Source organism: Rhinolophus sinicus, chromosome 7, assembly GCF_057876585.1.
Source record: "Rhinolophus sinicus isolate RSI-liver-muscle chromosome 7, RSI-T2T, whole genome shotgun sequence".
Lineage (NCBI taxonomy): Eukaryota > Metazoa > Chordata > Mammalia > Chiroptera > Rhinolophidae > Rhinolophus > Rhinolophus sinicus.
The window spans coordinates 45,672,088-45,687,435 of NC_142507.1; the positions used below are offsets into that span (position 1 = coordinate 45,672,088).

The window sequence follows — 15,348 nt, forward strand, 5'->3', positions numbered from 1 at the left end:
AAGTTGCATTACATAAATATGTTTAACATTTTTATGTTGATTTGTTTCTATTCAAACTGTATTATTACATTTTAACATACACCCTGTTTCCCTGAAAATAAGACCTAGCCGGCCAATCAGATCTAATGTGTCTTTTGGAGCAAAATTTAATATAAGACCTAGTATTGTATTATATTATATTATATTATATTATATTATATTATATTATATTATATTATACTCGGTCTTATAGTAAAATAAGACCAGGTCTTATATTAATTTTTGCTCCAAAAGACACATTAGAGCTGATTGGCCTGCTAGGTCTTATTTTCGGGGAAACACAACATGAAATATTTTCTTATTCGTGTATATTAGTTTATATTTTAAAATTTTAAATATTTTTATATTTATTTGTTCAAATTGTTCCTTACTATTTTTGATGTTTTTGTGTACCATAGATGCCAGCTAGCTCTCTGGATAAGATAGTGTCATTAAGTGTTGGGCTTTGTAATCAGATGAACTTGGATTCAAGCCCTGCTTAGATCTTTGAACAGCTGTCTGATCTTGGGCAAATTACTTACCCTCTAAGAGCTGCAGTTTCCTCTGTGAAATGAGGATGATGACACTTACTATTTCACATGAGTTTGAGGATTAAAGGAGATAATGCAAGTGAGGCCGTTAGCCCTGACCTTCAATAAATGTTAGCTACTGTTGCTTGTAGCTTCTGCTGCCGTTATCATCGTTATTTATAAAATCCTTAGCCACTGTCTCTTGATTTAAAAAAAAAAAAAAAAAAAAAAAGCTTGAAAAAGTTTATTAATACTTGAGTAATGAGATGGGAAAGAAAACCCAATTAAAATGTAAGATTGAGGCAGCAGCGAATGTGTGGCAGGAAATGAGTGTTTGCAGCTCATTAATTATCAGCTTGAATGGTAAATGAGGCTTAGGTTGTCAATGAATTTTACATAAAGTACTTGAGATTTGTAGTCACAGTGCAAAGCCAGAATTGATCATTTCACCGAAATGCTAGTTAATAATTTCACAAAATGCTGAGCCCCGCAAGCAATCTTCCTGGAACTCCATTCATCTCTTAGAGATAGAAGCAGGGGCCTGGGGTCAGCTGCCACGAGGAGCCTTCAATCACAGACACTGAGCAATAGCTGGAAAACAAGTAACAGAGAAATTTGGTTCAGAAAAGAGTTAACACAGGTGGAAAGGCAGGGAACCTGGCTGTCAGAATGTACCATTCTTTAGAGACCTTGTCTCGGTATAGCTTGGTATTCTGCTTGGAATAGATTCTTTTTTCTATCTGATTGAATGTATTCTCTGGTGACATTTGTCCCAAGAGTTCCCAGTAGCATCTCTCACACCCGTTACACAATTCTGAGATTCTCTACCACTGACTTTTTCAAAGGCTGGGGATCCAGGTCCAGTATCCTTATTGCCCCGGATGGACTCAGTTCGAGTAAGTGCTAAATGAATGGAATCCTTAGAGAAGACCTCTGTTTAAGATGAAGGGACTTGGCTGGTTTTTGTTTTGCCAGTACTTCAGAGGTTTTAGTGTTTCTCTTTCTTATTGTATGCTTTTCAGTTCGGTTGTAAAGGATTTCTTTGAGAAGGGGACATTTCCAGTTACTGTCATTTCTTTTCCTGAAATGTTTTAAGAGCACTAAAGTGATCTCGGTGGCTGGACAAGCCCGTCTGTGAGAGAAATTTAGGCCAAAGATGAATGAAAGTGGATCAATTGGCTTTATGGCAACTGCCTGTAGGCTTTGTATTCCAACAAGAGCAAGGCAGGACCTCAGACTTTCCCTCGGCTCTGTGTACCCTAAGGGGTTACCTTGAAAACGTCCCAATCCATTCAGAGAATGTTGAGAAGCTGTCTTTCTACTGGTCTGCTGGCTATTTTTAACCATTTTGGTGGTATTGCTATAAATGCCAGGACGATAACAATCTGACTGCGTTTACCTTCCCTCACCGAGACAACTAACCCGTCAGCAGGTACTGCACTAAGATTTGCCAGTTCCTTTTGACCACGTGGCTCGCATGATGAGAAAGGAACCATTGGGACTTCAGAGATTAATTCTGTTTGATGCTTTCCCGAGTCTGAACAAACCCCTTTCAGTGTACCAAGGAGCTGAATGATTGTCCTCTCAGGGGATCCAGAATGAACACTATGTACAAGTAAATCTTTCCTAAGAAGGAGAATAACTACAGTATTGATTTAGAAGGGCACCACAGGGCCACGATATGAGTCACCATATGTTTCTGATGTGCCACCTGTTGTTCTCTCAGTGAATCCACTCATACCACCTGGCACAGGATAGAGCCCTCCCTGCCCTGGCTCTTTTCTAATCACTTTGTAAGGAAAATGGCATAATAAGTGCTTGGTATAATTCAGAGCTAAAAGGCACTTGCTTCTAACATCGACTTCCTGTATGGGAAGGTGAAATCTCTCACTGGGTGACCCTAGAGGAGCCAAGGAACAACGGTATCCGTGGGGACGTATATCACGGCTGGCAATAACTTCCAGTCCAAATGAAGGTCAATTAAAATGTCCCCAACATACACCACATAAGACTAAGAAATACTTAGCAAGGAGCCCAATTGACTATGGAAATTAAACATAATCAGAGTGCCATTTAAAATATTAATTATCCCTATTCATAACAATCAGTAGTCAGAAAGAGCCCAAGTGCCTGATAAGTTTGCTGAACGAGGTAAGGAAATTTTCCGAGAACCTAGAAGGAACATTTATGTCTTAATACAAATGCTCCTTATGAAAATGGTGAAAGATATTTGGACAAGATTCCTGAATGTCTGAGAACTCATTTTAAGTCATAATAACAGCAAAGTGTCTGAAAAGTCAGTCTAGGAAAGGCTTTAGTATTATGAGCTACAGATATAATAGAACTGCCCAGAGTGTCTTCACAAAAGCCGTAAGCCCCACTTTGTGCTTTCAGGGTAGGATTTTATCCACGAGCCAAATAATCTTAATGTGAACCATTTGATGTTCTAATTCCACTCCGTTTAATTTTTAAAAGACCTAAAGACATAAATAAAAGGAATTAATGTTGCTATAGAACTAAGTATGACTCATTTTAATGGTCAGTCATTTCACTGTACTAATTTCTGACCAGGAACTTCTGAGTCCTAAACTTGAGTTTGAACTGCATTTATTTACAAGGTCTCTTATGGGAATGACTGCTCCTTCAACAGAACCAAAGATGGTCTCACTGCAGCAGTTTCTAAAATAGCCCAAAACGTGACACAGCCCAAACGGCCAACAACAAACAAAAAACATCAGATTAGTGAAATATTATCCATGGGGTCAGTAGCCTTTAAACAGGATTATTAAGATGACAATATAAAAAATGGAAAAAGATATGTGGTAAATGGGAAATAGCAGAGAGGTTTATATGCTGTGGGTGCAACTATGTAAAGAGTATGTCTGTGGGCCGAAGTGACCAATGATGTGAAAAGATTAATAGTTGTCTTTGGATAGGATAATCACGTGTTTTTTTGCTGTAGTTTTAAAGAATTTCCTTTGATATTATTGTATTGAATTTTTCAACAATGATGATGATGATAAATCCAACAGTACAGGAGAGCTTAAGTAATTGAAAAACCTGGGGATTTTTTTTTCCCCATAGTCATTCCGCATAAAATTGGCCGAGTCATAGAAGGAAGTCCAGCGGATCGCTGTGGAAAACTGAAGGTTGGAGATCATATCTCTGCGGTGAACGGGCAGTCCATTATCGAACTGTCCCATGATAACATTGTTCAGCTGATCAAGGACGCTGGTGTCACTGTCACCCTAACGGTCATTGCTGAAGAAGGTAAGAACCAGTCGACCCCTCGCTGACCTGAGGGGACAGAGCCTGCAGAAGGTGGTGGCTTCCTCCAGCATTGCCCGAGTCTCTGCAGTGTCAGAACCATTTATATACCCTGGAGTCTCATGTTTTGCCTTTTCCATTTAATGAATTTGAAAGTTTATTATAGAATTGTTAGGAGCTCAAGAAAAAGACTTGAGTTAGTGAGTGGTGGCCATTTATTTATTCATGTATCAGAGCAGCAAGCACCTGGCTGTGGAAGAGAATGGAATCCTTTTCAGATCTTACTTTCTTAAAATAATATCTTAAATCTCTGCTCAAGTGAGAGAAAATCCTCTGAAAACTTCAAAGAAAGTCATTGAAAGTCTTTCATGTCAAGTGCATGCATCAGTGTGTCTTTCCTTGGAGGCGGGGCTTGGTTCTGGGCAGCTGCCTTATAAATGGGGGGAAAGGGAGCATGTTGGGATGGCCAGTAAATGAGGCATAACCTGCATTTAGCGTCTTGCCTTGCTTTAAAGCTGCCTTTTGATCATTAAGAATTTCTAATTAGGAACCATTTTTGGATAGCACAAGGTGACCATTACATAATACTCATCTCCTTTTTAAGCCCAAAAGAGCAGAATTTTGAAGGGTCAGTCTTGCATATTAAAATTCCCTGTATTACAGTGTGTATTCATGTCCTATTCCCCCATCCCCCTCCCCCCCCCCCACGATCCTCTACTCTAGTCAGCTTTGGGGTCTTTTTTTTTTTAATTGGGGAAGGGGAACAGGACTTTATTGAGGAACAGTGTGTACTTCCAGGACTTTTTTCCAAGTCAAGCTGTTGTCCTTTCAATCTTAGTTGTGGAAGGTGCCGTTCAGCTTCAAGTTGTTGTCCTTTCAGTCTTCCAAGTTTCACATTGTATTCAGTATAAACTCTATCAACTGGACTAAAGAGTCAAATGAATATTTAAAGTGCTTTGCAGCAATCACACATTCAGATCAATGTCTCAGAGCTGCATTCCATCCCATCTGATTCTGTTCCCCTACTCTCCAAAAGCCATTCACTCCTAATAGATAAAAGACAATTACCTGGAGAAAGAAAAACTTGTTCCCTTCCTTCTCTTTTTCTCCTTTCGCTAGATACTCTCTAATGTTTGTGCTTCTTTTGCCAAGAAAATGGTTAAGCAAGTTCCCACACCACTTGTCACGCCTGGTATAAAACTCTCACACATATTCACGACTTGGGCCTCTGCCTGTCTTATGGCATTCCCAATATCACCACCTCTTTCACCACCGTGGTGTCTGGTTCTCAAGTAGAGAACATAAATTAATTATGCCTGCTGTTCTTGCGTATTGTAAAGAAATCTTTAAATTATATTATTTTCTAAATTGACTTCTAAATTTGTGTCTGGTTCATTCCATTTTAAGAGTGAACACAAGTTACCAAAAGCCACTAAGGACTGTTAGAACGGTTGTGGTAGTGTCGTAATTTTTGTTTTGTTTTCCATTTATTTGTTTATTTCTATTTGTCTCCATTTCCGTCTCTCATTTCTCGCCCTACTCCCACCAGAGACCAGTTCAGCATGTTGCGTATGACTTGTTTTATTGAGGTGTCTTTTAAAATATATATTTGTGTGTGTGTTGGCATTTATTTTTGAGTTACATAAGTGGTATTGAGTTACAGATTTTATGCGTGTTTTTTTCTCAGCACTGTATGCTTTTCTTTTTAATGTTACTTTATTATTTCAGGATCCAATCCAGGATCCTACGTGGCATTTAGTTTTCATATCTTTTTTTCTTTTGATATGTAACTCATATACTATAAAATTCATTATTTTAAAGTGTACCATTCAGTGGTTTTTAGTATAGTCACAAGGTTGTGCACCCATCACCACTAATTCCAGAATATTATATCCCCTGTACAGGAAACCTCTTATCTCCTTTCTGTCTCTATGGATTTGCTAGATATTTCAAAAATCCATGAGGTAGCTATAATTCCCTTTCTATGGATTAGAGGATTGGAAGCACAGAGAATTTAAGTAATTTGCTCAAGAACACACAGCTCATAAATGATGGGGATCAGGCTTAAACGCTGTCAGAGTTCATGGTCATAATCACTAAGCTATGCTTCTTCTCCTTGACATTTTAAATGTCCTATGTGTGATATTTGGACAGGGTGAAATATTGGAAAGTTTCAGCTTTAAAACCATGAGTCCGGCAGCCTGAAGAGTGTCTGTTAACTGTCATCTCCCATGACTTGCCAGCTCGTTCTAGATGCTGTACTTAGTGATGAAATCTGCCATCAAACAGCAGCAGATCTGGAGCTGCTGCAGAGGCTACAGAAACAAATGTGACTTTGTTCACCTGTATTTGTGCTCTTAGAAAATAGCAGGAAAACCTTTATAAACATTTGTCAACCCTTGCGATGATTTTGTTCAGTGTCAGCAAGATAGTTGCTCCCATATTAAAGATGCAGGTTCAAAGATAAGTGTGTCGTTTGCAGCCGCGCATTTGTGTTCCAGGATTCCTGAGACCTGCCTTTGCCATCTGGAATGGTTTACCACTTGTGGGGCGTGTGCTCTGGAAACCCACAGGCTAGGCTACAGGAGTTCCTGAAGCTCTGTCCGCGTGGTAATATTACTATTGGGTGTGTTCATTTCTGGTTCTCCTGTTATATGCATTATCAGAACAAAGGTGCAAGAGGGCAAGTGTGTGTAGTAAGGATACGATTGGTGCGGTCGTCAAACACAAACATTACCCAAAAGCCATAGGGAAAAATGGTGACGTCCCACTTGCAGGCAGCTGTTCATGTTCGTCACTGAAGTCGGTAAAGAGTAACCACTTGCTACTGTCTCACTTTCACAGATCCACGTGGCCTTCATATTCTTATGTACAGATTCTTATCTCTGTTGTTTTCTCATTTGAACAGAGCATCATGGCCCACCATCGGGAACAAACTCAGCCAGGCAAAGCCCAGCTCTGCAGCACCGGCCCATGGGACAGTCGCAGGCCAACCACGTACCTGGGGACAGGTAAGCTGTTCTCAGGTTTTGCTTTTTTTCTCTGCTCACCTCCCCACTCCTCATCACCCGCCCCACGCAGCTGGTGAGGTCAAAATGGGAACTCTTGCGTTTACCACCCTCAGATACCGTCCCTCTTCCCTCCACTCCTTCCGTCAGTAACCTTCATCCCTCTTCCCAGCCCCAGCCCAGGACACAGCAGAATTGTCCAATCATGCCTGACAAGTGGGGATTAGAGAAAGGTCCTCCTAACGTGGGGAGAGAAGGAAGCCCCAGGCTCACATGGATCGCTGTCTTCTCAGACTGAACAGAGCAAAGCAATATTAGTACCTGCTCCTTTCCTCTTTTGTTGAAAATATTGGCCGTAAAACAGAAACTCGATTTCCAGAAATTCAGCATCTTCACAGGCGTCGGTGCTGTAGGAGAGCCATTTTTCACTGTGATGGGGTCAGTTTATCTGCCCTCTGTCTGGTTCAGTTACTTGAGGGCAGTTTTCCTTGATGTAAACTGCACTGAGATGCCCTTAAAACAAAACAAAGGGCAGTGGAGAGACTAAGCAATGCTGCGGTGTAACGAGCAGGTCTCTGCCTAGCATCCCTGCTTCTGGATGTGGTCGGTCTTTATAGCAGTTTGTCAGGCGGACAGTGGCATGGTTCAGCTTTTAAAAGAAAGATCATTAACCCGCCTTCCTTTTAGACTGTTGTTCATTTTCTCAGTTCAGAGGGTGATTCGACTTCTCTCTCGTAGAAGTGCCCTGGAAGGTGAGGTTGGAAAAGATATCTCCACAACTTACAGACATTCGTGGTCAGACCACAAGCATCTTGCACAGCCTGACACCGCGATGATTTCAATTGTAGGCAGTCGGCACCATCAGGTAAACGATACCCCCCAGATGCGGTCTGTTACTTCATTTGCTGAATCACTCACCCTGGTGGATTTTTATTGCCAATCAGTTCAGATAAATTTGTTCCCCAAGTTAGTAAATCTTGAGGACCTACTGTGTGTTTGGTGTTCTGTTAGCTTCCCTGAGAGAATGTAAAGAGTAAGAGAAAAGTTTGCAGTACAGTTGGAGTAATTTGAACCTTTGGTTAAGTACTTAGAAATAGCCGTGTTTTGGTTAAAGTAAGGTTTGGGTTTTTTTCCTTTTTCAGAAAAATTAGTCAAACTCGACTTAAACGCAGTACTTTCCAAAACTCCATTCTGATTGTTCCGTTGCACACTGACCAACTAGTAGAGAAGACGTGGAATCTTCCGATTTGTTTAAGTTGCATTTATAAAAACTAAACAGCCCGTCAAAAATTCCATTCCTTCCTTATGATACAGAAATGCATACTGAGCGTACAAGTCATTTCTCACAGTTATGAGTAGTCTTTCTTCAGACCGTACATAAAGCAGACCACGAACACTCGTTTTGTGCACACTTCTTTCTCTCCAGAGCCCCGGCTGTTACCCGGTGGAGCTGGAGAGAGGTCCCCGGGGCTTCGGCTTCAGCCTCCGCGGGGGAAAGGAATACAACATGGCGCTCTTCATCCTGCGTCTTGCCGAGGACGGGCCTGCCATCAAGGACGGCAGGATTCATGTGAGTTGGCTTCTGTCGGCTCCCTTTGGTCCTGGCTCTAGACAGGAAACGTCTGAAACTAGTTGATGGAAGGAAATGCAGAAAGCTCTTGAATCCGAGAAGCAAGATCTTCTATCACTAACACCGGAAAGGCAGACGCTTGCCATTCCCTTCTAACCCATAGGTGGCATTTCTTATTCCGTCGGCCATGCTGTGCCACACACCGGTACTGGTGTCTCATGCCTGTCACTCCAGTATCTCCAGCACCTGACATAGCACCTTGAATATTCATAGGTGTTCAATAGATACTTGTAGAAAGAATAAGGTAGAAGGATAAAATTCCTAGCTATGAGAGAATTATTTATCTCCCAGAACTTATTGCTAAGTAGACAGAACTTGGGTTATATGAAGCAATTACAAATGAAGTAATGTATTCAGTAAGACAAGAAAATGTTAACTTGTCATAAATAATGGAAGGGTGTTGAGTCATTGAGAGGATCCAAATTTAGTGAGTCTTAAGGTGGTCCTTAAATCTGGTTCAAATTTAGACAGAAGAAAGACAGGTGGAGGGCTAAGAAAATGAGAAATCTGCTGGAAAAAGTTTATATTCGGGAATAGTGTCAGACTTAAGCATATAACAGAACAAAATCAGATTTAGAAAATATGTCCGCTATCTCCCAGGCAACATGTTTAGCTGGTTAGTTGTAGGTTACTTGTAGTCTCACAAAAACTGGATGAGTAGGTGCCATCATCCCCACTTACAGATTTAAAACTGAGGCTCCGGGAAGCTGTCACTTGCTGGGATCACTCAGCCTGTGACAGCCACAGTGTGACCCCAGTGTGTGGTCCTCCAAACCTACTTTGTGGACTCTCCGTGGCAGGCCATGGCTTGTGTCCATTGGCATTTGACTTCCTTTGGGAGGCACGGAGGTGTAACAGGTTATGCGATGATGTAAGCAAAGTGTTAGTGCTATTGTTTTGTAATTTTAATACATTTTTAGTGGATGTTTTAAAAACTGCAAGACTTTTAAAAATAGTGATTTTTTTTTTTAAAGGAACATAATTTTTCCCTATCCTTTCCTCCTAACTTTTCTCCTTTTGATTCTTCTAGTATCATTGTTTTCTCCCTTTCATTTCTCTCTTCTCCTGTCCGCCTCAATTTTGTTTTTCAGTAGTACAAATCCTGAACTTGAATTTATTCAATTTATCAAGATGTATTCCCTAACTTTATTCTTAATCACATTGAAAATCTTTAAAGTAACAAAGCTGTAAAAGAATGTTTACATTTCCTACTCAAAGGGGCTCTCTACTGTTTAGCTTTGTAAAGACCAGTATAGAGCGTTTTGCCCTCTCTGAGGGCTTGTCTACCATAAATCTTAAAGCCACGGCTCTCTTCTCCTTCCCGCCTATTTAGTTTTAAACTTAAACAGAAATGACACCTGGTGGCAAATCTGTTCAATTACAAGTTTTATTGCAGTTTAGTTGTGCTAAAACAATAATATGCAGGTTTGGACAGTAAATTTAAGCCAAAGAATGTGATTGAAATTATAACCTCAAGCATGTTTTAGAAGATATACCCAAAGCATACTCCAAATACTATCTGCTTTATTTTCATTCTGTAATTATCAGCAGAAGTATAGACTAGTGCTAATTTATCATCTGTATTTCCTCATGAAAATGATTTTTCTTCAATCACTTAAGGGCAATCTGTTTCACTTTTGTTTCACTTATATATATTCTGGAGATAAGGTTTTTTAAAATCATAATTATTACTTTTCTCCATTCTATTCTATTATCTTACTTTGGTTGTTTTTAAAGATTTCTAGTTTATGTTAAATCCGTTGATCCTGTCTGATAGCTTCCATCTCTTCAAGAGTGAGACTCTCATCATTTTTTCATAAATATGCAACAAAACACTTATTCTGTTTCATAGTTTACTTGAAATTTTTTGCATTGTACAGTCTATAATTAAATTCATACTGATATACTTCAAATTTGGTGGGAGGGAAACTAGAAAATAGAGAATTTGAAAAAACTTGAAAACGAACATTTATTCATGCTGGTGGATAGTCGTGTTTTATCTCATCCTCCCAAGTAGCCCAGAATGTACATACTGATATTATCCCCATTTAACAGGCATGGAAATGGGACCATTCTGCCAGGACAGAAACAAACATATGACTCCCAAGGCCCCTCCCCACTGTGGATGCAGAGTTGTCCCACGCTTTGTTAAATAATTATCCAGTCCTCTTCTGTTATTTCTTGATCGTTGTAGTAAGCTTTTATAAATATTTGAATTATTTTTTGGAGTTTCAGTAATTTTCCATTGTTTAGTTTTTGTCTTGCAGCCAATACCCTTCAGTTGCTTGTCACCTTGAAATATATTTTCAAATCTGGACTATATTTTAAAATCACTCGTATCATTATGTTTAATCAGGCTCTTTGCAAAAGTCACAGTTTTCCTTTTAAAATAACGACATTTCTAGTAAATAGCAACGGTTTGAGGCATCTTATTCTGATCCCTAGTTTTACATTTGTTTACTAGGGAAATCATTTTACACTCAAATAAGGAAGAATGAGCCAGTTATTGGTTTTAAATTATTCATATTAATATATTCCCCAAGGTGAATTTTTTCAGTTTGAAGCTGTGACTATTTGATTCTTGATTTCAGGAGGCCTAGAACCTACTTACTACTCATATAAAACTCTCCCACGTAGGGTGTTTATAGAGTAAATGAAACCGGACATTATCTCTTCCTATTGCTACCATCTAGCCACCCCCTCATCAGCTCTAACATGACAGCACCGTGTGCAAATTAAGTAGCTTACACGCGAGAGGCACTCAGCTAGGCTGAGCCGCTCTCGAGTCGACAGAAGCAAAATTGACGAGGGCTGCAGAGTTTCACGTTGTTCCTGGGATTGTCCCCCTGTCCAGGTTGGTGACCAGATTGTTGAAATCAATGGAGAACCGACACAAGGCATCACACATACTCGCGCAATTGAGCTCATTCAGGCCGGTGGCAACAAAGTTCTTCTTCTTTTGAGGCCAGGAACTGGCTTGATACCTGACCATGGTAAGTAAAGTCGCTCACCTGTAACTGAAAAGTTAAGACTGTGTTAGGGAAGGGGCATTTTACGAGCTGGGTCAAAGGTAGATGCCAGAACCATCTAAAGCTAGTTACAGAGCCTCGTTACAAATAACCTAACAGGCTTCAGGCAGGACTTTTGTTGGAACAGGATGTATGTTAAGCTGATTTCAACAGAAAACATATAGTTGCTGTTGCAGAGAAATGGGCCTGTAAACAACAAGGACCTTAGAGACAAATAATTTAAATGTCATGAAAAACACCTGAAACCTCTTCAAATGGTATTTCCTTATAGTAAGAGTAGCATTAACTCCAGGCTTTTATGGTCCCTTGTCAAAAACAAGCTATCTAGCCCTAGCTGGAGACAAGGTATTACCTGGAGCTAAGGTATTGCCACGTCTAGACTCCTATACTGATCTTAAACTTCCTTGGTTTCACTGTATGTTTTTAAAATACCACATTAAAAAAAAATCACTACTTTTTAATTGCGTGCACTACTCTAGAAATGAAGTCCCACACCACTGAGAACTTGTCCCTTCTAGTTTCCTCCCCTTCCCCGCCCCAACCCCCAGCTTCTGAGGGATAAGTGTAAATACGACCTCCTGCAGCCCCCTTCTAGCCTGTAATGCTCTGACTGTATTATCTTCCACCATCTGCTTATAAATCATACGTTCCCAGTGACACCTTTGCTAACTGCTTGTGATTTTTTTTTTTTTTTTTTTTTTTTACATAGTCCTAGGCTTTTTCTCTTCCTTCTTCAGGTTTGGCTCCTTCCGGTCTGTGCTCCTACGTGAAACCTGAGCAACATTAAGGCTTTCAGGGCTTTTCTTGGTCTTTCCTTAAAAAGACTTGGTAAATTTGCATGTCTTGTAAATCACTTCCTTCTTTTTAATTAAAAATGATGCTATTAAATACATCTACTTCTATCTTCTGCACTTTTCAGTTTCCTTTTGACATGAAATTTGACAGCTTAATGCAAGAAAAGTATTTATAAATGCCCATGAACCCCATTCTGGTTATCAGTTTGGTCTCCTTGATAAGCTCTATAATCTTAAGCTCTATCTCCATTGATAACAGTTAAATTAGCAAGCTTCTTGGACCAGGTAATTTGGTCTAATTTTAAGTTTTTTACGGGACTTAGTACTTACAAAGAACATACAGAATACTACTACTCATAAAGAATATACAGAGGATGCCAAAAAAATGTACACATGTTTTAAGAAAGGAAAAAACTATTAAAATTGTAATATATACCGATAACAAAAGATGAATACAAGTCATGTATATACATTTTTTTGGCACCCCCGGTATTATCTCACTAATCATACATAAGTAATTGGAAAAATGAATACTGTTATTTTGTGTATATATAAACAGTCTACCCTTAATGTACAAGTCAGCTGTCTATATACATCTGTCTTTATAGAGAGATATCTGAACATATATAAACTCTAAAATACTCTGCTCAGGTTTAGTTTAAGCCATCAGTACAATTTAAATGGCTGTCAAAGCTCAAAGCTGATTGTTCCTCTTTACAATTCCAGAATTTAACAACGTTCCATTCAAATCCCTTTTTTTAGGTGATTGGGATATTACTAATCCTTCATCTTCACATGTGATTTATGATGAACAGTCACCATTTCCCCCACCTTCACATTCTGCTTCCATATTTGAAGAGTCTCACATGCCAGTAATTGAAGAATCTTTCATGCGAGTTCAGATATGTGAAAAGGCCGAAGAGTTCAAGGACCTTGTGCCTGAAAAGAAAAGCACTTTAAATGGACATCAGTCTGATATAAAGCATCAGTCTCTTCTCCAGAAAAATGTGAGTAAAAGGGATCCACCCAACAGCCACGGGCACAGTGACAAGAAAAATCTCTTCAAAGTAGAAAATGGTGTGACACAAAGAGGTAGGTCTGCCAGCCCCAAGAAGTCAGCCAGTCGCTATGCAGAGGAACATTCAGAAAAGATTCCCGGTCCTCCAAAAAATGACCCCAAAAGAAGACCCAGAGATCGATCACTCAGCCCCAGGAAAGGGGAAAATAAAAGTCAGATCAGCCCCAAAGCAGGTTCTGGACAAGATCATGGCAAAGGCAGCAGAGGGCGGTCTTCAAGCCCAAAGAAGCAGCACAAATCTGAAGGAAGCAAAGACCATGCAAACGCTGAAGCCAAATTATCAGAGTTTGCGAGTCGAAGAGCAGGGGGCCATGCTGGTGAGAGTGCTGAGCAGATCTCAGAGGGGAAGGAAAGAGCGGGTGTGGGCAGGAAAGACACGAAGCAGAGTGAGTCTGGAAAAACCAGAACAAGGTCGCCAGAGAAAAGAAGCAAGAGGATGGAGGAGAAGAAGTCTCTTCCATCCAAAAAGACTAATAACGCTACTGCTGGTAGAGTAGTATCTGAGAATGAAAAAGGAAAGAAAGCAACCTTAGGAGAAAGTTCTAGTAAAGATAGGATAGGAGAAAATGTCAGACCATCAGAAAAGAAGTTGAAGCAGGAACCTGAGGAAAGAATGGTTATGAATAAAACAGAAGACCACAAGGGAAAAGACCTAGAGGCAGGTGACAAAAGCAAAGAGAGTGGAGGGTTCAAACCTGAAGGTGGATCTCCAGCTAGGAAAACACCAATAACTCCAGGGCCCTGGAAGGTGCCAAGTGCACATAAAGCCACAGGCACTAGTGGTGTGGCTGAAAAACGGCTGTGACCTTCAGTATAAAACAAAGAAAAACAAGTTGTAATCTTTTTACTACAGAGCAGCATTTTCCGGGGGGAAAAAAAAAAAAAATCATTTTTTTCAGAAATTTTAAAACACACGTAAGTACATTTTGATTTGAGCCTCAAGTTACGTAGGCTGCATGAAGGGCCTGTAGGTTTGCTAAGAACCCACTGTCCCCCTGGCTGGCTGCCTTCCCTCGCACTCACCTGACAGTGCCCTGCTCGTCGTCATGAGTGTCTGAACAAATGACATGTGACATGAACAATGTGGTCACAACTCACTTTATATTTGTGCCAAGTTATCTACTGTATCATGTCTATTTTATCCTTGTCACTCAGATATTTCCACAGTAATGAAAAAACTAGGTTTGGCTTGGAAGTTGATATTTTCAATAGCATGTTGCATGTTTACAGAGAGAAATATTTGAGTCCTTGCAGACGAAGAGATGAACTCATCATTAAAGATGGCAGTTCCCTCTTCTACCAGCTACTGATGATGTCCCAGTTTGAAAATACAACTCAAACATCACTACGGTGATGTCTGAACTGTAGTTAAATATTGACACTGTTTTATGGCTTGGTGTTTTAATTTGGCTGGGTGAGGTATTTCAAATAACTGTTCAAGATCTTACTTACAATTCGCTGTTCAAAATGAGAATGTAAACAGTGAAGAGTTCACTTCCTGCTGTGTTATCCGGCTCTGACATAATTATAGCATCTCCGCTCACCCTTTTATTCCAGTTGTTTCACTGTAAAACCACAAAGAAGCCTGTGGAACTAGTGCTTTAAAAAACTACCAAATTTCTGGACATATTGGTTGTACCTACTACTAAGTTATTAGCTGTTAATATGTAATACATATTTGAAGAGTCAAAATATTAGACAGCTTGTGTGATGGACTTCATCATTCAACTAGTTTCACAGTCCACTGCCAGATGCAGAACCATCTCATCTGGTAGCAGCTGTACAAGTTCAGGTGTTTAGACGCAGAACCCTTGTAAGACCCGCTCGGCACGTAAGGACAAACATGCTGACAGACAGTACGTGCTGGATCTGAATCTCTAGTTACATTTACTTTCTTGTTTTTGAACAAGAAAGGGAGACTAAACATCTGCTTAGCTTATACAGATTTTCAGAGTTCTTTTTTAAAGTCGCACTAAAGACGTTTATTAGAAGGT

The 15,348-nt window shown here is 39.9% G+C and overlaps 1 protein-coding gene across 2 annotated transcripts in view; it reads left to right on the plus strand.

The window, feature by feature from the left end:
* MAGI3 (membrane associated guanylate kinase, WW and PDZ domain containing 3) overlaps positions 1 to 14,222 on the plus strand; it is a 190,611-nt gene extending 176,389 nt beyond the window's left edge. The window contains exons 16-22 of one of the 2 annotated variants that reach the window (XM_019730393.3): positions 3,633 to 3,818; positions 6,724 to 6,826; positions 7,562 to 7,688; positions 8,250 to 8,393; positions 11,308 to 11,446; positions 12,220 to 12,310; positions 13,039 to 13,175. In XM_019730393.3, the coding sequence (XP_019585952.3) occupies positions 3,633 to 3,818; positions 6,724 to 6,826; positions 7,562 to 7,688; positions 8,250 to 8,393; positions 11,308 to 11,446; positions 12,220 to 12,269 (749 nt within the window). In that variant the 3' untranslated portion in view covers positions 12,270 to 12,310; positions 13,039 to 13,175. Of the gene's footprint in view, positions 1 to 3,632; positions 3,819 to 6,723; positions 6,827 to 7,561; positions 7,689 to 8,249; positions 8,394 to 11,307; positions 11,447 to 12,219; positions 12,311 to 13,038 lie in introns of both variants that reach the window. The other variant, XM_019730392.3, reaches the window with a different exon arrangement.
* Positions 14,223 to 15,348: the final 1,126 nt, after the last annotated feature.